This window comes from Pectinophora gossypiella, chromosome Z, assembly GCF_024362695.1.
Source record: "Pectinophora gossypiella chromosome Z, ilPecGoss1.1, whole genome shotgun sequence".
NCBI classification, from domain to species: domain Eukaryota; kingdom Metazoa; phylum Arthropoda; class Insecta; order Lepidoptera; family Gelechiidae; genus Pectinophora; species Pectinophora gossypiella.
Window position 1 is genome coordinate 1941151 of NC_065433.1, and position 26208 is coordinate 1967358.

Below are 26208 nucleotides of genomic sequence, written 5' to 3' on the forward strand. Positions count from 1 at the left end.
ATACAATCCCCTGTACCTGAAAGAACGTAATTTTTGAATGGATTATTATTCGTCCTACCTACTAGTACCTAACTAAACTTTTATTTAATTTAGAAAATAAGTAAACGAGACAAAACTTCTCTTGTTATTCACATTCTGTCGGTACATGCTGATAAGATTCTGTTTTCTTTCCTCGTTACTTTTTACCTCATGCGGGAGTTTAAAATTAGATCTTTTAAAACTCGGTATTTTGATCTTTCGAGGTTTTAAGCAATCGACCTTTAGGTATTAGATGTTTTAGACTTCGATGTATTCTTCATCTATCGTGTGGGTTGTGAGGTGGAGTACCAACCTCATCAACCCTGGTGTCAGGGTTACTATTGAGCCGCCAAAGGCCCCTGACATGGCTCATGTAACGACTACTTACTTACATCAGTAAGTAGTAACCGGGACCAACGGCTTAACGTGCCTTCCGAAGCACGGATCATCTTACTTTTTGGACAATCAGGTGAACAGCCTGTAATGTCCTAACCAAACTAGGGATCACAAAGTGGTTTTTGTGACGTATTGATTGTCGGTATTTTAATCTATTCGATATTTTGAGTGTCGACGTTTTAAGCATCGACAATTAAGCATAGGTATTTTAAGTTTATTTTGTAATATGTAATACAAGAAGCCAAGTTGAGCGCATGCAATCTTTCAACCCCATTTTAACCCCCTTAGAGGTTGAATCTCGCTAAATCCCGTCTTAGCAAGCCCCTACGTCCTAAATGGAACTCTTATTAGCATTTGTAGTATCTGAGATTTCGTGACGAGTGAGTCAGTCAGTGACCTTTCACATTTATGTATTACGTAGGTCATGCGTCATAGGTTGCATTTGCACACACGTATGTTATGCAGCGCAGGCTCCCTAGTGCTCTATCGATCTTGTCCGGGCCGCCGTGCGCTCTCAATAATATACAACTATTGATAACCAACACAGCTACAGGTAGTTTTATTGAGTACTTTTATAAGTGATTTTTAGTTTGAATACTCCTCACGGCGAGATTTCCAGACACAATAGTTGAAGAATGGGGTTTGTATTTTAGAAGGTTCGTCTTACCACTTTGAAGCACTACTAAAAGCCTCCGTAGTCCAGTGGTTAAGCGTTGGGCTCACGATCCGGAGGTCCCAGGTTCGAATCCAGGTGGGGACATATCACAAAAATCACTTTGTGGTCTTTAGTTTGGTTAGGACATTACAGCCTGATCACCTGATTGTCCGAGTGTAAGATGATCCGTGCTTCGGAAGGCACGTCAAGCCGTTGGTCCCGGTTACTACTTACTGATGTACGTAGTCGATACACGAGTCATGTCAGGGGCCTTTGGCGGCTCAATAGCCCTGACACTAGGGTTGATGAGGTTGATGAAGAAGAAGCACTACTTGTGGTCAACTCAAAAAGAGAAAAGGCATCCGTCCTGGTTTGACAAGAAGTGCGGGCTCGAGCATCTTCTGAGACGGATTTTTATTTATCTTTCCTCTTTCTGATTTTTATAAGTTACTAATTAGAATTAAATGTTACCAAGAAGTCGGCAGTGATTTGTCTACCCCTCCGGACTCGTGGTCACACCAGGTTGTCACACCAGTTTTATTCTTTAAATTTCTTTGAATTTTATTCTTGTTTGTCACACCGCTAACAATACAACACCTTTTATCACACCATTGTTAGTGCGGAGAATATCCCTATGATAAAATATATATCGATATTTGCCATAAGGCATTATATTTGTGCAAAGAGATTAATTATGTTTAATAGCGCATTCTTTTTGTTTATTCCTATCTTCTATTACTGGCGATCTAATGGATTTTTACATAATTACCAGTTTTTTTTTGTTTTGACAATAAGTTATATTATCGCATTAACTACTTAGCCGGACAAATGGGGAGCGCTGAAGGCTCTAATCCGGTACAACATTTAAGACAACAGACCTGAGGGTGCCCAATTGGGCGCGAACCTCGGCTCAAGGCGTCGTCTGAGAGGAAAAATGTTTGAAAGAATTAATCGACCGTAGTGGGTCGATAATAATAAGTGGAGTGGGTAAATAAAATCAATTTTAATTTATACGCCGATAAACACAGCACTACTTATAATGACAAGTCAGGATAAAAGGTGTTGTATTGTTAGCGGTGTGACAAACAAGAAAAAAAATCCTGTTTGTCATACTGGTGTGACAACCTGGTGTGACCTCGTGGTCACACGTGGACGCGGACTCGTGTCCGTAAGGTTGTCTACATCCCTACGGTGCAATCCACCAAAAAATATATTTTACAATGAAGCAAAAAGAAGGGTTACTTGTTTTACCGCTATGTATGTATGTATATATGTTATGTTTTATACATCTTAATGCGATAGTTTAATGCACGTGTGCTTGATTCATTCACTTCCTAGTTCGGAGTATCTGAGCCTTAACTATGCAGTCTTTGAGGGCCGCACTCGGAATACACGATTCGGGTCCTCGTCCCATTAGGAGGGTAAATATTTCTTCAACTTCATTGCTAATGAGGCTGTACTTAAGCTTAAGATATAACAAAAACATCCTATATAAGTCACACTGCTGTAGGGCACAGGCCTCCCTTCAATCAACCGGAGGGGTTATGGAGCTTACTCCGCCACGCTAATTGTTAATTGTAATTATAATTTTTTTTTTAAATTTTACTTAATATTTCTTACGTTTATTGAAAACATAATTAACACTTATACAGTGTTAGTGACAACGTAACGACAATTTTGAGGGATAATTCAGACCATGATTCTGAGTTGATATCAAGTGGAATTTTCCGTAAAAAAACACTAAAATTTGCATGAATTTTTCCACAGAAAATTCCACTTGATATCAGGGGGGTTGAAATGGCCACATCGAAGAAAGCAATATTGCTATTTGACATTTGTGTGCATTGCTTTACTTACTTTTATATGCGCAAAATGTCAAATAGCAATATTGCTTTCTTAGATGAATTGCTTCGATTGACTTTTTAACCCCCCAGCTCAGAAACATGGTCTGAATCGTCCCCCTCAGTATTCGATACAACGTCACAAACACCCTTTATAGTACAGGAGCCAAACAAGGTTCCACTTAAAAAATAGACCGTACCACACATTACAGGTCAGATTAGATTATAAAAATGAAATAAATAAAAATATTTTTTTCTTTAACAGAGATGGTACATAAATTATTACCATGGTACCAGGGTTGATGAGGTTGGTACTCCACCTCACAACCCACACGATAGAAGAAGAGTACATAATAATATTATGTAGAGAATAATATTATGTTAGATTATACCCCAGAACTCTACAATTCATATGTTGGTATGAAATGTTGGCAAAACAATTTGTGTTTTGAATATTTATAGTGAACACAACAAAAATAGCTTTTGTTTCTTGGCTCTCCATTTGTTTGATATAACAGCTGCTCCTTGTCACAGTGGGGTATTTTCACAATGATATTGGAATAGGCTAGTTTCCAACTAATCAAATCAGTTACTTTTTACTAAACGTCAAAACACGAAATTACTGTGGTATGAAAAAGCACACTGTGACGTCATAGAAAAACGTGATAAAATGTCGTACTGATTATTACGTTTAAAATTCATAAATAAGTTAAATAGAAAAATTAAAAAGATTTTCGTTAGTTTTAGATCTGTCTTCATTTAGTAATCAGAATTTCATAATTTATCTTTAACCTAGTACCATTGATTTACCACACAGTAGATACAGCTAACGTCAATGTGTAGTGTCTGTGAAAAATGAGGTGTGAATCATCCCCCTCAGTATTCACCTGTATAAATGTACACACATGTATTCGCCTGTATGAAGTGTCCGGGGTGTGCCTAAAGCCTCGTATCCACTAGGCAACAATTAACGCGCAACACGTAACGCTCAACATGCACGGCAACGTTGCACAACAGCGCGCGACGTTGCCAGCTGAAGCGCAACATGTCACGCGGCTCGTTGTTTGTTTAAAGAGCATCGTTACTTACATAGGTATATAGGTTAGGTATATAATTATATATTTGTATGTATGTTGTATATTTATTTGCATGTTTTTATTGGTAAGTTGTACTTATAGTTATACCCGCAATCTTTCAATTTTTACAGTTTTCCTCGCCTTATGGTTGTCTGGAAGAAATCGCTTTAAGCGATAAGGCCGCCATTTGCCATGTGCTTAGTAAGGTCTTTTTGTAATTATTCTTTTTTATTTTGGTTCAATAAAGTGTATTTCTATTGTATTGTATTGTTGTCGACGACGAACGTGTATGAGATGCGTAGACAGACAACGTTGTTAAACATTTTCCGCGCTCATTTTCTACATGTTGTGCAATGTGTCGCGCGCCAAATGTTGCCAAGTGGAAACGCGGCTTAAAAGTAGGGCCCCCAGGTGGGGCCCCCAAAAGTGGGTCCCCAAGGGCCTGTTTATGAGGTGTGTATGCTATGCAAATTGCACGCGGTCGTGAGACCCTCGTCCTCGTCGTCGTATTATTAGCTCTAAACACGAGTAGCATTACAGATTATCCTCACGCCACGGCATGTTCGGATATCGCATGGATGAACTTCATTTATTTTTACTGACAAACACCTCGAAAGCCATTCTTCTTCTATCGTGTGGGCTGTGAGGTGGATTACCAACCCCATTAACCTTGGTGTCAGGGTCACTATTGAGCCGCCAAAGGCCCCTGACATGGCTCATGTAACGTCTACTAACTTGCATCAGTAAGTAGTAACCAGGACCAACGGCTTAATGTGCCTTCCGAAGCACGGATCATCTCTGGTGATCAGCCTATAATGTCCTAACCAAACTAGGGATCACAATATATTTTTTGTGATATATCCCCACCGGGATTCGAACCCGAAACCTCCGAATCGTGACCTCACAGTTTACCTCTAGTACACAAAGCCCGGGTTTAATCCAGGTACATTTTACCTAGCTGTCAACACCCACAGTGTACATAGAACCGATGATCAATAGCGAATGTTCCGGTTGTTGGCATGGCGACTGTTACCATAGTAACAGCTCGCTGCAGCCCGGGCCCGTTTCCTGTTGCATCCATGCAGTCTAATTGATGTTACATCGTTTGTGATCGCCGTACACGTACGTCTAACTAACCCAGCATCGTATTACGCTGTACATTGAATTCACACTGGACTTCACTTGTTGCGCACAGTTTATTTAATTGATTCACCTCGAGTATTTACTAGGAGATTTTCTCTAGTGTTGGGACGAGTGATATTGGGTCAGTGAGTCAAGGATATCAAGACAGTATCTTTTCTTTCAACTTCCGATGCAATGTAATGTGGTTTTTAAAGTCATATTATATCATTGCGTACCGTGACAATCTTCTTCTATCGTGTGGGTTGTGAGGTGGAGTACCAACGTCATCAATCCTGGTGTAAGGGTTATTATTGAGCCGTCAAAGGCCCCTGACATGGCTCATGTAACGACTACATACTTATATCAGTAAGTAGTAACCGGGACCAACGGCTTAATGTGCCTTCCGAAGCACGGATCATCTTACTTTCGGACAATCAGGTGATCAGCCAGTAATGTCATAATCAAACTAGGGACCACAAAGTATTTTTTGTGATATGTTCCCACCCGGAATCGAACCGGGGACCTCCGGTTCGTGAGCCCAACGCTCAACCACTGGACCACGGAGGTCGTGACAATGACCCCAACTTAATGCCTCCAATTGGCTACTTGACAGTTTTAACAATAAAATATGAATTATGTCGGATATGGTAGTTTATCATTTGACGATAATTATCCAATAGTTTTTTATTAAAAACATTTTTCATATTTTTTTACAAAATAAGAAAACCTTTTTTGTCTGTGTATTGCAAGAACCCAAACACGGACGGCCATGATTGAGCTTTGTGTGACGTCACATTTCACTAAATAAACAAAAACTTTCCGTCAGGTTTCATGTTGTACTGTTTGACAGTTTCTTGGTTCGTTGAAATGTGACGTAGTAGCGTGACGTTTTCGCGCGAAATTTAAAATAATTGAAGAAAATTTTTTTTTATTATGTAAAGCTTTTTTGGGAAAATAAAATATTTTTAGTGGTATAAAATAAGTGTCTGTAATTTTTAAAACACTTATCCGAAAATGACAAGTAGCCAATTCTCCATTGCATCGGAAGTTGGTAGAAAAGATACTTACTATAGTCATAATAGTAGCAGCTAGTAAAGTAAATTGCAGGTTAATATTGGTGTTATAGTACTGACTCACATCAGTCATTCGGTGAGTCACTCTTTCGCATCACTAGTCGGTGCGTCCGTGTAGTAGATAGTGGATTATAAGGGTGGTACATAGTCCCGGCCCACTGGGCCCCGACGGGCTGTTATATAGCCGGGAGCGTTTCCCGGGAAATGCAATTATTTGATCATACTGTACAATGGAATTATATTTCCTTTGTATTCAGAGCCTAGTGGAAAATAATGAGGATTCTATTTCTATCATGTGGGTTGTGAGGTGGATTACCAACCCCATCAACCCTGGTGTTAGGGTTATGCTTGAGTCGCCAAAGGCTCCTGACATGACTCATGAAACGACTACTTACTTACATCGGTAAATAGTAGCCGGGACCAACGGCTTAGCGTGCCTTCCGAAGCACGGATCATCTTACTTTCGGACAGTCAGGTGATCAGCCTGTAATGTACTAAACAAACTAGGATCACAAAGCCACTTTTGTGATATGTCCTCACCGGGATTTGAACTTGGGACCTCCGGAGCGTGAGTCCAACGCTCAAGCCACTGGACCACGGAGGATAAAACTGCCTATTTCTCCCATCACGTGTCGCAACTATTAAGTGATCTTAAATTTAGACAGTTCCCAGTTTCTAGTGTACAGTCATGAGCAATATCATGTACTCGCTTTAGAACCCTGTCGCACTATCATATTTGACATTTAATGAGACTTACGGTTTATTTTGCCAAAAAAGATAATGTGACATGGTTCCAAAGTGTATATGTCGTGGCCAGATCGTAAAATTGATCATTTCATGAAACGGTCATATTTCATGAAATAGAATATCATTCGTTGGCCACATCATGATGTAGTTTGGCCAGATCAAGGAACACAAAACGTTTAACGATATGAGCAACTAAATGCATGATTACTTCATTATATCGTAAAATTAGTAACATTATCCACCGATAGTGGCGCTGGTGTCGATTATATTTAAAACTTGATTGATATTATAATCGATGAATCAATGTAATTGTACAATTTTCCATATCGAATAGGTACATAATTTTGAACCTAAGAAATTAATCGACTATTGGCATTTTTATTACACCACATAGCATGGACACCGCCTACATTAACGATATGGCCAAACGTTGATTGAAATATCATTGAACGTTGACGCTTCAAAGATATGGTCAACTTAAGTTGATGGTCGAACACATCATGAAATGATCAATTTTACGATATGGCCACGACATATACATATTAGTACTCGCTCCACCAACCCGCAGTGGAGCAGCGTGGTGGAGTATGCTCCATACCCCCTCCGGTTGATTGAGGGGAGGCCTGTGCCCAGCAGTGGGACCTATATAGGCAGTTTATGTACTCGTGACCGTACGTATTCCGAATTTCAACTCTTTTTTTCAAACATAACATTACATAAATACACCTGCACTATTGAAGACCTGTACGAAGCCACTGACAATGCCGTAAGCGTGGCCAATTATTGGTCAGCAAAAATTTGGCTTCGATCGCCATCGACTCGCAAAGAAGAAGAATACACGGCCTTGCTTCTCAACGGGGGAGCGCCGCCGGTTCGATCTCCGGTTCCGGACTTGCACTAATGAGTTATTAATTTAAGTGCAATTTTCACTAACACAGTTGCCTCGGCCATTATAGACGGCGATACGGATCAGCATCTATAACGTTGGTGTAACATACAGCTCGGTGAGGCGCGGGTACTTAAATCATCTTGCGATGCTTGTACTGACTAGTCCAATCGGGATAGCGTGTATTCATAGTCGTAAGCTTAATTCGTGGCTTATATCCCTAATGAACATATATTTTTTTTAAATAAAAAATAAAGAATATGCTCCATACTACCTCCAGTGGCTGAGGGGAGGCCTGTGCCCAGCAGTGGGACGTGTATAAGCTGTTTATGTTATGTTACAAAATAAAACGTTATCAGCAAGAGAAACTGTTTAAGAATTGTGATTATTACATAACATAAAAGAAAATGAATTTTCATTATCAGGTTTAAGAAAATGCATTCTCATAAGAATTTTACAATTCACTCACATGAGAAACTTAACAATATTTTATTATATTATGTTTGACAAAAGCGTACGAATTACAATATTTCTTATTTTCTACTATAAAAATGAACGAGGTATGTAGTTGACGAATGAGTTGCATGACGTGGTATTGTGCGAAGCGTTATAGGCACTACTCACTCAACGAGCAAGGCACACAATTATGACTTCAATAACAATGAGATTCGACGGTTTGGCCAATTTTATTGATGGAGGCTTTGTACTTGTCATCATCATCACCAGCCTATTAACGTCCCCACTGCTGGGGCACGGGCCTTCCCTATGGATGGATAGGGAGATCGGGCCTTTAACCACCACGCGGGCCCAGTGCGGATTGGTGGTTATTAACGACTGCTAATGCAGCCGGGACCAACGGCTTAACATGCCTTCCGAAGCACGGAGGAGCTCGAGATGAGAACGTTTTTTTTGTGGTCACCCATCCTATGACCGGCCTTTGCGAAAGTTGCTTAACTTCAACAATCGCAGACCGAGCGCGTTTACCGCTGCGCCACCGAGCTCCTCGATTCCATATCGATACCGATTCCATACAAATTCTACAGAAAAAGAATCATTTTCCCGTAAGAAGTATACCTATCTCTTTGTCTGAGTTGCCAAGGTGCTTACTTGACCCCCCCCTTCGGTTACCTAGTTACGCCACACGGACCCACCCGCGCGCCCCTGCACCCGCTGCAGCCGTGTACTTACAGCCTGTATGCGAGCTTTATTGATTTACCCCCGCCATCCAGGGTTCACGACACTACCTAACTTCACGCAACAATCTTTCTGCTACTTATTTAGGATAGATAATGGTGCTAATTCCTGTACACACCATCTAAATTTATTTTAAGTTGTATCTCTCATTTTCTTATCCGCTGAAAAGGAAAGGACGGGTAATCGACAAGCATAAAATTTACGGAACACACGTCAGTTTTAAGCACAAGAATCAACCCTATAAAAAAATTATATTAGCTAATAACCCGACAGAATTAAGTGGACACGTCAAACGGTTTGCATACCAGCGAGATGCCTTTTTGTTTCGCCCGGGTTAGTCCATTCTTCCTAAAATTAAGAGCTGTCAATCATCCGTCCCTTTCCTTTTCGTCGGATAAGAAAATGACAGATGTAACTTAAAATAAAATTAGGAGGTGTCTGCAGGAATCGGGGCCATTCTATGCGTTAGCTGGTAATGTTGACTTTCTTAAGATTTCTGAATGGTGAAGCGTAGGTTTTCTCAACAATACTTCTCATCAAAAACATCGATCGAAACAGCCTATGTGGTCCAGTGGTTGAGCGATGAGCTTACGATCCCGGGTTCGAATCACGTTGGGGACATATCACAAAAATCATCTTTGTGATCCCCAGTTTGATTAGGACATTCGAGGCTGATCACCTGAGGTCCCGGTTACTACTTACTCATGTAAGTGAGTAATCGTTACACGAGCCATGTCAGGGGCCATTGGCGGCTCAATAATAACGCTGACACCAGTGTTGATGAGGTTAGAAAGTCTCCTCAGAACCCACACGATAGAAGAACTCCAAAAAATAAGTAGTAAGTAAAAATAATGCCGCATAAGGTATTTACTACTTGCAAATGAGGTGCGCTGAGGGGTCTCACCCGGTACAAAATTGAAGACAACAGGCTTGATGTTGCCAAATAGGCGAACCTTGGCTCACTAGTATGACGATAGCGATACGCGATGAATGAGAGAAATCGTCGACCACGCCGGCGCGGTCGGTATCACGGTCCTGAGGTGTTAGGTGTGAAATTCGGTTGTCAAAATTGGTAGAAAAAAATCGTATGCATTTTGAATATGCCTTATTTCTGTTGCAGTGACGCAGGAGCCGGATGAAGAAAACAAGCAGGCTTGCGGGGTGGAGGGCAACAACCTGCTGCTTGACTGCCCACGCGCCACCCTCTACCTCCGCTTCCCTCACGAGAGAGAGCTCAAGGTATAATAATTACTAAGCCACCATAAAAGCCTAGCCGACCTACTAAAACTGTCTCTCGTAACAACAAAGTATTCAGAGGGGTTAAAAACTCCACATCGGAGCAATTCATCTAAAAAGCAATATTGCAATTTTACGTTTGCGCATATAAAAGTAAATGCGCAATGCAAATAAATGTCAAATGGTAATATTTAGATAAATTGCTTCGATTTGGCCTTCTTAACCCCCCAGGCTCGACAAGCTCGGTGGCGCAGCGGTTAACGCGCTCGGTTTGCGATTGTTGAAGTAAAGCAACTTTCGCAAAGGCCGGTCATAGGATGGGTGACCACAAAAAAAACGTTCTCATCTCGAGCTCCTCCGTGCTTCGGAAGGCACGTTAAGCCGTTGGTCCCGGCTGCATTAGCAGTAGTTAATATCCATCAATCCGCACTGGGCCCGCGTGATGGTTTAAGGCCCGATCTCCCTATCCATCCATAAGGAAGGCCCGTGCCACTGCAGTGGGGACGTTAATGGGCTGATGATGATGATGATGAACCCCCCAGGACTCAGTTGAGATTAATTTATTCATACCACCCTAAGACAAGAGAAAGACAAGAGTGAGATGATGCAGACCATGATTCTGGGTCGATATCAAATGAAATTTCGTGTCGGAAAAGCCATAAAAAATTTTAGTATATTTTAAAATTTTCAGTTGTCTATACTTTTGCGACGGAAAATTCCACTTGATATTAACTCAGAATCATGGTCTGAATCATCCCTCAAAGTTTTCGTTACGATGTCACTGACACCCTGTATAGTTTCTATGATATTACGTCAAAGAAAGTCAGTCTTGACTGGATGCGTGGGTTCCAGGGGTGGCGGTACATGGTGAAGCTGGCGGCGCAGAACAACGGCGCTCACATCCACCACCAGCAGCTGACCAAGGAGGACGTGCCCGCTATCGTCGACAAGTGTCTCAGCTTCATATACGCACACGGTAACATGACCCAACATGAAGAAATTAGATTCACTAACTCACGCCTATTTTCAAAATTGGAAGAAATTAGTCAGTATAATTACATTGACACGTGTTAGATTGAAAAAGGCTGACTCGGACGGGATTTGAACCCGCAACTCTTGCCACGCTGGGACGGGTGTGTCAACCATTACAGCAGCGGATGATTCTGAGTTAATATCAAATGGAATTTTCCGTCGCAAAAATCATGATATTTTTGTTTTTTTTTTTTTAATATTTTCAATTGTATAATTTTGCAATGGAACATTCTACTAAACTCAGAATAATGAGCTCAAACATTCCCCTCATTATTCGATATAATGTTGCTCACACCCCATACAAGTACGTACAGGTAGCCTTACGGGTTACAAATACTGAGAGGGATGATTCAGACCTTTATTCTGACTTGATATCAAGTGGAAGTCATGCAATTTTTTGTGTTTTTTTGCAAGAGAAGTGTGTCAGGATCGAAGCAAATGGAATTCCATAGTCTCTGCATATCCCGGTGGAAAATAGGCGTGAGTTTATGTATACCTATGTATGTTTAGTGTTTTTTATTGTTTTCAGTTCCATACTTGAGACGAAAAATTCCTCTTGATATCAATTCATATCACCCTCGAAGTTTTCGTTACGATGTCAATAACGCCCTGTAAACCCTGCAAAGTCGAAAGCTTACGTTATGTCTACCTACTTCTCAATTCAAATTCAACTTGAATTTCATTTTGTATTTACTGTTTTCCACTACGCATATGGATTAACATAACTCTGGTCTGTACATTACTCCAACGCTTTGCCAGACTCACTGACCCCTAAGATACAGGTTTTTACCTAGTTTAGGGGACAGCGAATCACATCCTTGTATTTTAAGTACAACCATTGTAAACTTCATTGTAACAGTTATTTTTTGGAAATAAATTTATTATTATTATAGTTATACGAGTGTATGATGAACTGAGAGACATTGTTTTTACATGTTTTTCTTGGTTGTCGCAGGCAGCCTGACGGAGGGCATCTACCGGCGCGCGGGCAGTAGCTCGGTTCTATCTGAGCTGCTCGGGCGGTTCCGGCGCGACGCGTGGTCGGTGCAGCTAGCGCCGGGGCAACACTCCGAGCACGATGTCGCCGGCGTGCTCAAGCGCTTCTTCCGCGACCTGCCCGAGCCGCTGCTGCCGCAGCACGAGCACCACGCGCTCGTCAATGCTCTCAGTAAGTTACATACAAGTGCAAATGCGGCACTGTTCCCCAAACGATGGAACATCTTACATCGTGTCCTGCGTGCCCAAACACCTGCACGTAGGAGGATCTGATTAGCGCTGCAGATAGCGCCATACTTGTAGCCAAGTTTTGGGCCGACACTATTTAGTTTGCCATCGACACGATAAGAAGAGAGAAGTTACATACATTACAATTTTCAATCTCTCTCTCTCTTTATATAAGAGCTGCGCTCTTGTCGGTGGAGTAATCGCCATTCCTCTCTTCTTCCCGCCAAATCCTAACTAATTATTACACACTAACTACAAATCTTTTATTACTAATTTTCCCTAACACAGTTAAATTCAAATAGGCTAGTTTCCAACTAGTCAAATCCGTTACTTTGTACTAAACGTCAAAACACGAAATTACTATGGAATTTGTATGAAAAAGCTCACTGAAACGTCATAGAAAAACGTGATAAAATGTCCGACTTATTGTTACGTTTTTCTTGATTGAAACTCGTAAATAAGTTAAATAGAAAAAAGAAAACGTTTTTCGTTAGTTTTAGATTTGTCTTTATTTAGTTATCAGAATTTCATATTGTATCTTGAACCTAGTACACGGCCCAATTCTATTCTATTCTATTTTCTTTGTTTGTGGCTGCATCGTTCAGAAACGATGATTCTGCCAACGACAAGGTTCACGAGAAAATACTTAACATTAAAATATAATTTTGATCGGTTAGGTTAAAATAATCGGTGGATAGTCCAATGGTGAGGATTGAACCTAGAAAATAACAACACAATTTGTTAGTATGATATTACAAAACACAGGGTTACGGCCCAATTCAAAAATTGTTCATTCGGACAACGTGAGATCCATAGGGTTAGTAGCAAAAACTTACAAACTAAGTTAGTTTACAAAATAAGGTGGGAGATATTCGGATTTAAATACGCCCGCTATATCAACTACGTGGCATATTAAGTACGTATTGTGCTTGTGTTATACATAATATTTACATACTACAAAACACAACAGAAACAAAAAGCGTAGCAGAAAAGCTTGGGTATTTAGTTCATCTTGCGATGGATGTACCCCTAACTACCCCAATTGGGATATAGTCGTTAGGTAATACTTCGACGGTCAACGACACATATTATTATTACGACTTAGGTATGTGACTGTTTTCAGTAACTATCTCCTTTCTAATCTATATCGAAAAAATGAAATTCCTTAGTCATAGGTGGGAAAAAGGCGTGATGTTGATGTTCTAAGCTTTATTTGTCAATCTTCCAGTGATCCAGGACGAGACGGCGCGCCACGCGGAGTTCCGGCGTATAATGACGTCACTGCCCCTGGTCGCGCGAAACACATCGCGCAAGTTGTTCGCGCACCTGCACTTCATTGCCAGCATGGCGCACGCCAACAAGATGGGCGCAGAGAACCTCGCCTCGGTGTGGGCTCCCACCATCATGCCCGCGGCCCTGGTAAGAACCACAGACGAAGAACAAGTCAGTACATCTCTTTGGATTTTTGCAGCTTTCTGTTAAATGTGCCCTGTGTTGTGTTGTGTTGTGTTGTGGAAAAAACTATTACGTCGTCGTCACATAAAATCCCGTAAGCGCAAAGCGCCAAATACGCAAGACTCGACCGAAACCCTCCTATAACTACACACTCAATTCGTCAGGCCAGCTTTATTATGTGCCGTGTGACCGTATCCTCAAGCCCAAGTTCGGTTTCACCAGTCCAGGATAGATATTTAGGAGTCGCCGTCGCCGGATACGGTTTGCACGGCATTCGGATTTGATTTTTATTACTAAAACCTCGCAAAAGACAAGCTAGTTTCAATTTAGGTAAAACTTTTGGTCTCAATTTTCTTGTTCTATTCTAAAGCTTACGAAAACGACTTCAAATTCGAAAATATTTTTATTCTGTAGGTAACGTAGTTACACTTTGAATCGTCAATTTTTACATAACGAACGTCTCATCCGTCTAAAACTACTGCAGCTTCTCACAACCTGTACAGCCGGGGAAAAGAAGCCGCAAGAAAAACCTCGGCGCAAGGTCGAAGAAGTTCTTTTTTAAAAAAAGGATTTTGTTAACGCCCTATTTTCTCATAACCCGAAGCCGTTGTACTCCAGCAGAGGCCCAAATCAATGATTTTCGGATTTGTTTTCGAATCCATGTTTGGATCTTATACGATTATCACGTGCTCAGTGGTGAAAGAACACATCCCTATGAAACCCACATTCCTGAGAAATGCGTTTCGGAGGTATGTGACCTGATCTCTATTTCGCTGGGTTTCCTTTCGCGGGTTGGAAGGTCAGACAAGCAGTCGCTTCTATAAAAAACCGGACCTTTCAAGTCTTTAGGCATGGAATAAGGAATAACACTACGTATAGAACGGCAACTCTACTCTCCCCACCAGCGTCTGAGCTAGGTTTACCTCACCCCCCTCGAACATAGTTTAGACTTCAATCGTATGGCGTCAGAGGTCACACACACAGATGCGCGTGTACGATAACGTCAATGTGTAGTGTCTGTGTAAAACGAGGTTGTTTGTATGAAGTGTCCGGCGTGAGCTTCTGGTTAAGTAAGCGGACCCTGTGAAAAACGGGATAACGCTAGGGAAATGATATTCCCCAACCTAAGCATTAACCTTGCTTCCTAGGGTTGCCTCATAACTTGTTGCTTAAAACAAGAAATAAACACTTTTTATTTATTTATTTATAAATGATGCCCTATGTTCTAATACATGTCCATTAACCCTAGTTGTATGACATTATTAATCTTCTATTAATACGTTGCGTTAATTTCCCGCTGTTGTGTTTATCGTTACTCCTTAAGCCATGTTTATAAGTGATAGTTTAGGTATTTGGTCCAGTATACCTCTTAAAACCTAGCATGATTAGAATTGGGTAGCTTCCTAGGTCAAAGGCAAATTATGAAATTCTGATTACTAAATAAAGACAGATGTAAAGATGGCAAAAAAAAACGTTTTCTTTAATCTATTTAACTTATTTTTGAATTTTAATACAGAAAAATGTTAAAATAAGAGCGAAATTTTATCACGTTTTCTACGACGTCACAGGTTGCTTTTTATACAAATTCCATAGTAGTTTCGTGTTTTGACGTAACTGATTTGACTAGTTGGAAACTACCCTATTACATATCTTTTGTCTCTTTCCTACTAAGCTGTATACTGATAGTGCGATAGAGACATATCTTTTGTTTTTAAGGTTGTCGTGCAGACGTTGATGTTGTCATTCCAATCATGCTACGTTTTAAGAGGTGTAGTGAAATATCATTGTTAGTGAATGTTGATGGCGTCTAATACCTACCTATCTATTATTACGCTATTATGCGACACTGGTGGCCGAATCTTATTTCTATTTTAGTTCAATAGCTCCAGTTCACTTCCGCTTCGACACCTCAAAACTATTGAGCTAAAAAAGAAATAAGTTTATGTTTGCTTCTTTGCTAGAATGGAAGCGAAAAAAATTCAGAATACGTTCGGCTGCTTATCTTCCCTGGCATGTAGTAAAAGCTGATACAAGGATGGTGTCCTTAGTAAATTGTCGCATTTTGAACTCCTACATCCTAAGAATCCCCCGTGCAAAATTTGAGACTACTAGCATTTGTAGTTTCTAAGATTTTGTGATGTGTGAGTGACTGAATATATTATGGAGACTTGGTCATAAGACGATGGCGAAGACGACGGAATGAAACTCCTAAACAATCCTTGTTTTGTCTTCAGACGAGCAACACTCTTCAGACGGCGTGGTCATCGAAGGAGGTGTACGTGGTGCGCGAGCTGATAGCCAGCTTCGAGTCGGTATGGGAGCCGACCGAGGCGGAGCGCAGGCGCGAGGCAGCCGTCAGGAAGATCCTTGTGAGGGTGCTCAGTAATTCTGCGCCCACAGCGCCCATGCCCGCCGGCGACCTGCGCGCCTGGGTCTACATCCACGACCGGAACACCTGCCATCAGATCGCGGTGACTATTTTATTTACACATTATTTTCGAGCCGTCACACACAAGGGCAGGCTATACAGGGTGTTAGTGACATCGTAACGAATACTGAGGGGGATGATTCAGACCATGATTCTGGGTTAATATCAAGTGGAATTTTCTGTCGCAAAATTCATGTATTTTTTGTGTATTTTTTTTAATTAGATGTCACTAACACCCTGTACCCTGCACCCTGTAGTCGATGCTCAAAACCTAAGTAATGATTTTCAATGGTTTATGATTGTTTATTACTCTTAAATAATGATGATAAAGCTATCCTAAGTTTTGTCTTGGGTCTCAAACTACCTCCAAAGCCCACTCCCCGTTTGAGATCGCAACTCAGTAAACCAGAAGAGCGGTCTTCGCACTTTTCGCAATTGTCGACATTGCGCACTTATTTTTGTATGCGCAAATATCCAATTGCAATATGGCTTTTCAGATAAATTGCTTCGATTTGGCCTTTTTAGTCCACTAGGTTTTCTTAGATACATTGTGTTGGGAGTTGAGAGTTTCTGTTCTCCGGCAGTTAACACCAAGCAAGACAAGCGCGGACGTGTGCATAGAACTGTGCGAGAAAGCCAGCATGGAGTCGCACCAGCTGATGCTGGAAGAGGTGGTGTGCGGGGGGGCGATGCGGCGAGTGGTGCACCTGGATGAGGTGGTGTTGGATGTAGTGCTGCGGTGGGGATACTGGGACGACGACGACCGCAAGGACAATTACTTGCTTATCCGGGAGAACAGGTCAGTCTTCTTCTTCTTCTATCGTGTGGGTTGTCCCTGGTGTCAGGGTTATTACTGAGTCGCCATAGGCCCCTGACATGAGTCATGTAACGACTACGTACTTACATTTGTAAGTAATAGCCGGGACCAACGGCTTAACGTGCCTCCCGAAGCACGCATCATCTTACTGTTGGACGATCAGCCTGTAATGTCCTAAACAAACTAAGGATCATAAAGTTATTTTTTGAGGTATGTCCCCACCGGGATCCGGATCCGGGACCTCCTTATCGGGAGCCCAACACTTAACTGGACCACAGAGGTCATTACAATGATGATGATGTGCAATAATGTATTACATATAATGTAACCAGATTGCTGCACGAGATGGAGGGCGTCCGCGGAGCGACGTCAATGGTGTGCGGCGAGCTGAGGCTGGCCACCGAGGGGGCCCGGGCGTTCAAATTGCATATGTTTGAGTTCCAGAACGCGAAGCTCTCCTGCTTCAAGGACAAACAGGTCAGTTGAAATAGTTAATACATGATTTTTGCAGTGTAAACGCCCTGCGACGCAAAATACTAGTTCCTAAATCAGTTACTTTTTATGTAAAGCACACTGTGACGTCATAGAAAACATGATAAAATATCATGCTTATTATTTTTTTATTAAAATTCATAAATAAGTAAATGGTTTTCGTTAGTTTTAAATCAGTCTTTATTTAGTAATCAAAATTTCATAATTTTTCTTACAACAGGAAAAACAATATCTTTGACCTAGACGACTCAATGCGATGCAGCAGCGGTACATTCGTAAATCTTCGCGCACGCTTCGTATAGCCATGTGAACATAGGTTTAGTATCCTTTATTGATTTAAAATTGTAATAAAATTATACTTTATGCTTTCAGGGTTCCCAAAAGATTGAGGAGTGGCACATAAAGGACATTCTCTGGTACGTGGGCCACGAGCCGCGACGGAACCCGCAGTCGCGGTGGGCGATCACCTTTATACCGCGAAACAATAAGCCGAAGAGGTTTGTACAACACACCATTATCGTCGCCCTAGGGTAAACTTCTTAAGCGCATTTTCAAAGTTACATTCGGATGTGAATTTAGTTAACAATACCCTGCAATATAGACGCATGTTCGGTGAACAAATGGCTCAAAATATTTGTTGTAGAGTGCGCGAGATATTTCGTCAGGAATGTGTTCAGGGTGTTAAGTGTTAGGGAGGTAACATACTATAAAAGTCCCCACGCCTAGGGGGCGAGCCGGCGGGGGATTTTTGGTTAGGTCTAGTATTGTATTTTTCGTTAATTTATTAAAAACGATGCGTCCTAGACAAAAAAGTTCTAAGCTCATAAAAGGACATTGACCATTGTATGGGACTTGGTCCAATTATCCACTACTAACAAGACCTATTTACCGAAATGGACCATTAAATACTGAGTAATAAATACCAAACCGCTGTCAGTAAAAAGTTATGACTAAATAAAAAAATCACGTTTTTAACCTTTAAAAGCCTTTAAATATTTAAAATGTAATAAAATTGTCGTTTTTAGTATTTTCATCGATTCAGCTGAACTTCAGCCGTTCTTTAGTTTTAGCGTGTTTAACGAACATCAATTCACTTTTGTATATCAATGATTATAGTAGTATACATCGCGATTGCAGGAGCAAGGATCGCCCGTGGTTCGGGGCCACGATCGCGGGCGCGGTGACGGAGGACCAGCTCAAGTGGACCGCCGCCATGACCTTCGCCGAGCACGCGACCATCCTGCCCACGCCGCGGCTCGTCATCACTTAGCTTTAATACCTGGCACATCTAAGGTACGGCGCGTAGTGTATAGAAAACCGGGCTATCTTCATTCGAACACCTGTTATTTGTTTCTAGTGTTATAGAACAAAATAGACCGCCATTCTCCAATGTGTCACCGCAAAAATGTCCTGGAGTCTTTTGTTTTTTACCGACTTAAAAAAAGTAGGAGGTTCTCAATTCGACCGTATATTCTTTTAGTAAATATCCGCTTGGTGCTTGTAAGTTTTGCATAATAGGCGATGAAGCAGTTACCAAATATCTGATCAATATGGAGGAACCAAGAGAAGTGTGTCAGGTTGGAAATAAGTCACTTACCATCAGGTGGGATTTAGGTCAAATGATTGCCTATCTCCCGTAAAAAAAGCAGATTTTTCTCACATACATAACGGTACAGAACCCATCGTGCGCGAGTCCAACTGGAATTTAAACTAAATCATAGTAAACATATAAAATAATACTTAAAATATAAGTGCAATAACATTGTTAAAATATAGTATGATAAATATAAATTGTATCACTGACTAATGATTAAGTATGTTGTCCTCTCTACCAGTTGCAGTGCCCTTACCGGGTCCATGTTGATACTATAATACTTACTTCTGTATTTTCACAACACCACAATTTGTACGAACACATGGTCACAATAAAACATTTCTATTCTATTCTTGGTGTGGTTTTTTAATTACGCGTCAATATGACGATCAACTTTAGTCTATGCTACTAATGAATAAGACACGTGTGTTAGCGAAACAAGCTGTATATATGGAGATAGCCCGAATGTTTTCTTTTCACTATGCTTGTAGATGTACTGCTATCGCAATGTTTACACTGTAAGTGGTAGCAGTACTTGCTATGCTGGCGACAAATCAAGTATGAAATAAGTCACGCGAACTCCTCAAGACATTGCTTAGTTTCAGATCTTTTCTGCCATTTGAACATTTATATGACCAAAAGGATTTTTAGTTTGACGGTTTTCTGTCGTTGTTTATCATTGATTGCTGCTCGAGCAATTATGAACTGAACAATTACCCTATTTGGCGTTGATTCCGACAAGCATTCGTTTTCATTTTATCTACCACTACTACCCGTCATTATCTAAGCTGGAATTAATGAGAGACGTTCCCAGAAAAACTTTAGATGGCGCTGTACAGTTTTGTCTTGGTTTAACCTTCTAATTTCATGGGTAACAGACATATTCATCTTTTATCTTTATTTTTGAATATAAATTGTATTCTGATCATAATAAAGAGAAGCTACATAGGTAGCAACCTAATTCTATACATAATGTGATCCAAATATCAAGCAACAATTATTTTTATACAGGGTGTTAGTGACATCGTAACGAAAACTTTGAGGGGTGATTGAGGCCATGATTCTGATATGGTATCAAGTGGGATTTTCCGTCGCAAAAGTATGGAACTGAAAATAATTAAAAAAAACACAAAAAATTTCATGAATATTCAGACTGAAAATTCCACTTGATATCAACTCAGAATCATGGTCTGAACCATCCCCCTTAGTATTCGTTACGTTGTCACTAACACCCATACCTACTTGTATGGCTACTGTATGTACTTGTGCGGGGTGTAAGTGACATCGTAACGAATACTGAGGGGGATGATTCAGCTTATTATTCTGAGTTAATATCAAGTGAAATTTTCCATCGCAAAAGTATAGAATTGAAAATAATTTAAAAAAACTAAAAAAACAACATGAATTTTGCGACGAAAAATTCCACCTGATATTAACTCAGAATCATGGTCTGAATTATCCCCCTGAGTATTCGTTACGATGTCACTAACACCCTGTATGTCTCTGCCATTAGATTATATTTTTGTATAATTATGTACCTCGAGTAATGAGAAAATAGGTGGTTATCACGTTAAATCTGAACAACTCCATCTATATTGTTTTTGGGGAACGTAACCTGGAAAGTCCTTCATTATCGTAGTCACAAAATTGACAATTGATTGTTGCCATTACATTTTTTGTTTTTTTTTTCGGCCTTGTTTCGTTGCTTAGGCCTTTAGGCCATTGCTATATTGCAACTAGGCCAAGCCAAAAGACAAAAATCGAATAGGACAACAATGATTGTCTATTCGCGGGCTATCATCATTCAATTCAATTTAAACCAGCCGGAAAGGAAATATGTAGAAAATTGTCAACAGGAAAATGTATCAAATTTTAATTTCTTAAATTCAAAGGCAACCACTTAAGTTTATTTTAAGTTATCCTTGTCATAATATATTTATCTGCCCAAAAGGGGAGGGACGAAAAATCGACAGGCATACAATTTATGGAACACACGTCAATTTAGACAAAAATTTAAAAAACCCTTCCAAAATTTTATATTGCCCAATAACCCGACAGAATTAAGTTTACAGCACACGTCAAACGGATTGCATATGATCGAGATGCCTATTTTATTCGGCCGGGTTATTTTTACATTTTAAAATGAACAGTTGTCAATCATCCGTCCCTTTCGTTTTCGGCGGATAATAAAATTACGGGTATATCTTAAACTAAAATTAGGAGGTGGCTGGAATCGGGGCCTTGTTTGAAAAAATAAGCAGACATATCTCAATCATTCGACCCTTTCCTTTTTGATGGATTCAAAAGTGACAGGTAGTGGTGAAAATAAAATTAAAAATGTCAGAATCGACATCACTGTCCATTACTTGAGTTCAAGTTGTCTTACTATATACAACAACAGCCATGTAGATAGTATGCATGCATTTACATAGCTCGATCTTCCATTGTTTCTTGTGCGTTTTGAATGAATTAATATAAATCAAATTGCAAATATAAACAAAATACGTGATTTGCGCTGTGCGAGCCTTCTACAAGATACAAAATTACAAATATTATTTTTAAAAATGTGTAAATATTATCATATGACAGAGTATATTACAGTCGTCGTGTTATAGTGCAAACTACCTGCAAGTGCCTTTCCGAATGTGATTTAAATTAAAAAAGATTTTAATTTCAATTAAAAAGAAAACATTTTTGTCCAGATAGAAATTAAATAAAAAAATCGTGGTCTTGTTAAATCATCAGAATGTGTTTTTTAAAAAGGCGCTTTCATGGTTTACACAATAAAGACGACGGAATATAATGAATTTACCATTACCAACGGAGTACCAACATACCAAATAAGGTGTAATTATAATTATTATAGTCACAAGTGTTTCGTCAGATAGTGTTAAGGATACGTTTACGTAGATGTAATTATTTCTTTTTGTATCCAGGTCAGGATTGGAGAGATAAATTGAATTATTGCTTTTAACCAATAGTATACAACAACTATATGCTTTGATATAGTATAAATAGAGTTTTATGTAAGTATTTCTAATGCGCAAAAGCAGACGCTCATATTTTATGATCTTTCAAGGTACATTCATCGACAAAAATATTTCTCATGTGACATAATTCATAAATGGGACCTGAAAATTTTTATGGGTGACCTATACCTGACCTTAAGATTTTATTACATTTAGGAAATGTTTGCTTTGTCCATAAAAGTAATTAATTTTCGTCTATAAAATGACGCTCTCGTATTTTATCTATTGAAATTATACTATTGGAATTCTTTTTGTATCTTCGTTACGGAGGTGAGTTTTTGACGCTGACTGTATAATATAGTGTAAAAAAATATTAATTAAAATGAGATAAGTCTGAATCGGTGCTAATGTTTCAATCACGCGATTGGCACGTAAATACGGTCACATTTAAAAGGATTTATATGTCAGCAAAGATTTATAAATATTTATCCGGTTATGATTACAAAAATCACATCAACATACATGGGTGCATTTTAATGGATATTTGCTGACGTTTATATATTTTTAGAAGAGACTGTACAATGAGTTCCTTTGCACAAAAATAGCACAACATAGTAAACAAGAAGTTTATGGTCGTGTAACACAGGGTGTATCTCGCGACATGGTCGTCGCGAATTTACACATAATTTAGGATAATAATTAAGCGTTTTTTGTCGCCAAAAGAAAAGGTGAAGTGAAATAATTTATTGCGCGCAGAAAGTGATGGAAATAACGCTTGGTGCTCACAGACGGGAAAGCAGGGCAAGCTATGAAAGTGCAAACATAAAATCCCGCGTACAGCGGGGCCTGTACTCCCCAGCTCTGTGTGTGTCTAGCTTAAAAGGGAGAACTTTCTATGGACAAGGCGCCGTGGCTAGTACATATTGAAGTGTATTGTACAATTGGGTAGTTCTCTAGGTCAAAAACAAATTATGAAATGCTAATTTACTACATTACTACAAGTCTAAAACTAATAGAAAGCATTTTCTTTTTTGTATTCAATTTATTTACTAATTTTAAATAAGAAAAACGCAACAATACGTACGGTATTTTATCACGTTTTGCTTTGACGTCACGGTGTATACAAATTCCATAGCAATTACTTGTTTTGACGTTTGGTAAAAAGTAACTGATTTGACTAAATGGAAACTGCTTAATTGGGGATGTAAGAAAGCGAAATATGTTCTAGAAAGTTCTCTTGTATTCCTCACTGGGTAAGTCAATGTAAAAAAAGATTTTATGTGGGAATAATATGTTTGTGTATAGTACCTATATTAATATAGTAAACAAATAATATGATTTCTATATCCGGGTGTCATTAGCGGCAGCTTGGAAAGGATGCATGCCAATGTAATGATATGTAGTTTTAAGTGTACAAAGTGGTTCTAGTACGTACTGTATATAAAGGGTATAGCGAGGTAAGGAAGACGAAATGGCCCCCATGGCCCATGACGGAATTATCATTTGTACTGGTATTGGCACTCTAAAAGAATACGAAATGTAAGGTCGTTGACCCCTGACCTTGACCTGTCTTTGAGATATTCGAGAAAGTTCGTACGCGCGCCGAGTTTTTTCAATTTTTTTTTTCCGAAAAACTATAAAAGCTAGAAGGATGGAACCAATTGCGTATAATTAGGGATACTTTGAAAAATATTCTGTATTTTTTTCAGAGTTCTGGTGAAATGACAACTGTGCAAAATAATTAAACAAAATATAGATATATTTTTTTAGTACTGTTCTGTTATGTTTACCGCGCCAAAAAAAATATATAATACTCTTTGATTTATATACTTACACCACACAAAAACTGATCAAAATCAAAGAGGCGCTTCTTGAGTAATTATGAATTTACTTAGTGTGCGTACGGCTGGTAGGAACTAATTAAAGAGGTCGTTTTTAGATTAATTATTATAATTACATGTTAAACATAATTTCAATCATCATCATCACTATTTTCATTTATTACAACATTGATTGCATCATTTGAAAATATTTTCGACAGAATTTCAGCAGGACGTAAAATGCGAGATAGATATCTCTCATGAGCTAAATAATATAATTATTACACTTGCGACATATGAAAATCGACTTTCGAAAATCATATTCTGGGCAAAAGAAAACCCATTTATGCAAACCGTTTACAATCTGTACTACGAACGGGTTTATAGTTGATTTTGGTGGGCCACGATTTCGACGTAATAGAGTTTTAAGTTTAGCATCCTGTAACACTTTCTTCATAATAGTGGCATCATTTTCCGTACCATAAATTGGCCCCATTTAGGCCATCTTTTGCCCAGAATACGATTTTCGCAAGTCGATTTTCACATGTCGCAAGTGTAATAATTATATTATTTAGCTCATGAGAGATATCTATCTCGCATTTTACGTCCTGCTGAAATTCTGTCGAAAATATTTTCAAATGATGCAATCAATGTTGTAATAAATGAAAATAGTGATGATGATGATTGAAATTATGTTTAACATGTAATTATAATAATTAATCTAAAAACGACCTCTTTAATTAGTTCCTACCAGCCGTACGCACACTAAGTAAATTCATAATTACTCAAGAAGCGCCTCTTTGATTTTGATCAGTTTTTGTGTGGTGTAAGTATATAAATCAAAGAGTATTATATATTTTTTTTGGCGCGGTAAACATAACAGAACAGTACTAAAAAAATATATCTATATTTTGTTTAATTATTTTGCACAGTTGTCATTTCACCAGAACTCTGAAAAAAATACAGAATATTTTTCAAAGTATCCCTAATTATACGCAATTGGTTCCATCCTTCTAGCTTTTATAGTTTTTCGGAAAAAAAAAATTGAAAAAACTCGGCGCGCGTACGAACTTTCTCGAATATCTCAAAGACAGGTCAAGGTCAGGGGTCAACGACCTTACATTTCGTATTCTTTTAGAGTGCCAATACCAGTACAAATGATAATTCCGTCATGGGCCGTGGGGGCCATTTCGTCTTCCTTACCTCGCTATACCCTTTACCCTGTCGGGAAATTGGAAAATGTAATTTCCATAATTGAATTAAAAGATCTTTTCACCGGAGAAATACGGATAATGATTTTAACATTAAAGATTTTTACAATTTAATCTTTTATATTCATAGTGAAATTTTTTATTCATTTTAATACAACAAAATTAAATGTAGATCAACTCAAATCAATCAAAAAAGATATGTTTACTTTATAAATGTTTTGACTAAATAATAAATATAATCATGGAAAACATAAATAGGACAATCATAGTAAATAGTCTCAGGATATGTAGTTAACCAGATTTACGTACATTTCATGTAATTTACATTCCTAATTAATTATGTACTGCTGTTAGCGTATTTCGCATATATTGACATGTAATAAACAATTTTCTATTTCGAATATACTCTGTAGCTGTAGTACCATTCAATAAATACATTTATTTAAAATTTGTATTTGTTTTTTTTTGTCTTTATTTTATTTTAAATGTGTTTTGCTATAACATTAGAACGCAGCGATATTGCAGACAATAATTGTGCTCTGCGAATTGTTTCAACGTTAACTGATTAATTATTTAAACGAAAATTAATTTATTTTCGATGCTTACGAGGTGCTTAGAACGTGGGTAGTCGGGGTAAGTATTTGTAATGTATTATAAGTATTATAGCGATGGATGTAAGTGAAGCGGTTGGCATGCAATGTCGGTACGCGGGCGACTAGCACACAGCTGATTATATTACATTTTAAAGTATAGGATCGATCCGTGCCGGGCGGTGCCGGCGCCCGTAGCGTGACCGCCCCGCCGCATCCGAACAAAATTACTTTTAACATTAATAAACCATATTGCTCTAATTTGCCTTACTTTCTCCTTCTTTTAATAAACCTCTGGAAATGTCACCGTAATGTGTACCAGTTGTTTTTTA

At 39.1% G+C, this 26208-nt stretch overlaps 1 protein-coding gene across 2 annotated transcripts in view; it reads left to right on the forward strand.

The window, feature by feature from the left end:
* LOC126380066 (arf-GAP with Rho-GAP domain, ANK repeat and PH domain-containing protein 2) overlaps positions 1-25738 on the forward strand; it is a 60528-nt gene extending 34790 nt beyond the window's left edge. The window contains exons 4-12 of one of the 2 annotated variants that reach the window (XM_050029259.1): positions 10129-10247; positions 11097-11220; positions 12232-12444; positions 13729-13943; positions 16190-16426; positions 16968-17182; positions 17533-17677; positions 18065-18189; positions 18830-25738. In XM_050029259.1, coding sequence (XP_049885216.1) covers positions 10129-10247; positions 11097-11220; positions 12232-12444; positions 13729-13943; positions 16190-16426; positions 16968-17182; positions 17533-17677; positions 18065-18189; positions 18830-18962 — 1526 coding nt within the window. In that variant the 3' untranslated portion in view covers positions 18963-25738. The remainder of the gene's footprint in view (positions 1-10128; positions 10248-11096; positions 11221-12231; positions 12445-13728; positions 13944-16189; positions 16427-16967; positions 17183-17532; positions 17678-18064; positions 18190-18829) is intronic. The other variant, XM_050029260.1, reaches the window with a different exon arrangement.
* Positions 25739-26208: the final 470 nt, after the last annotated feature.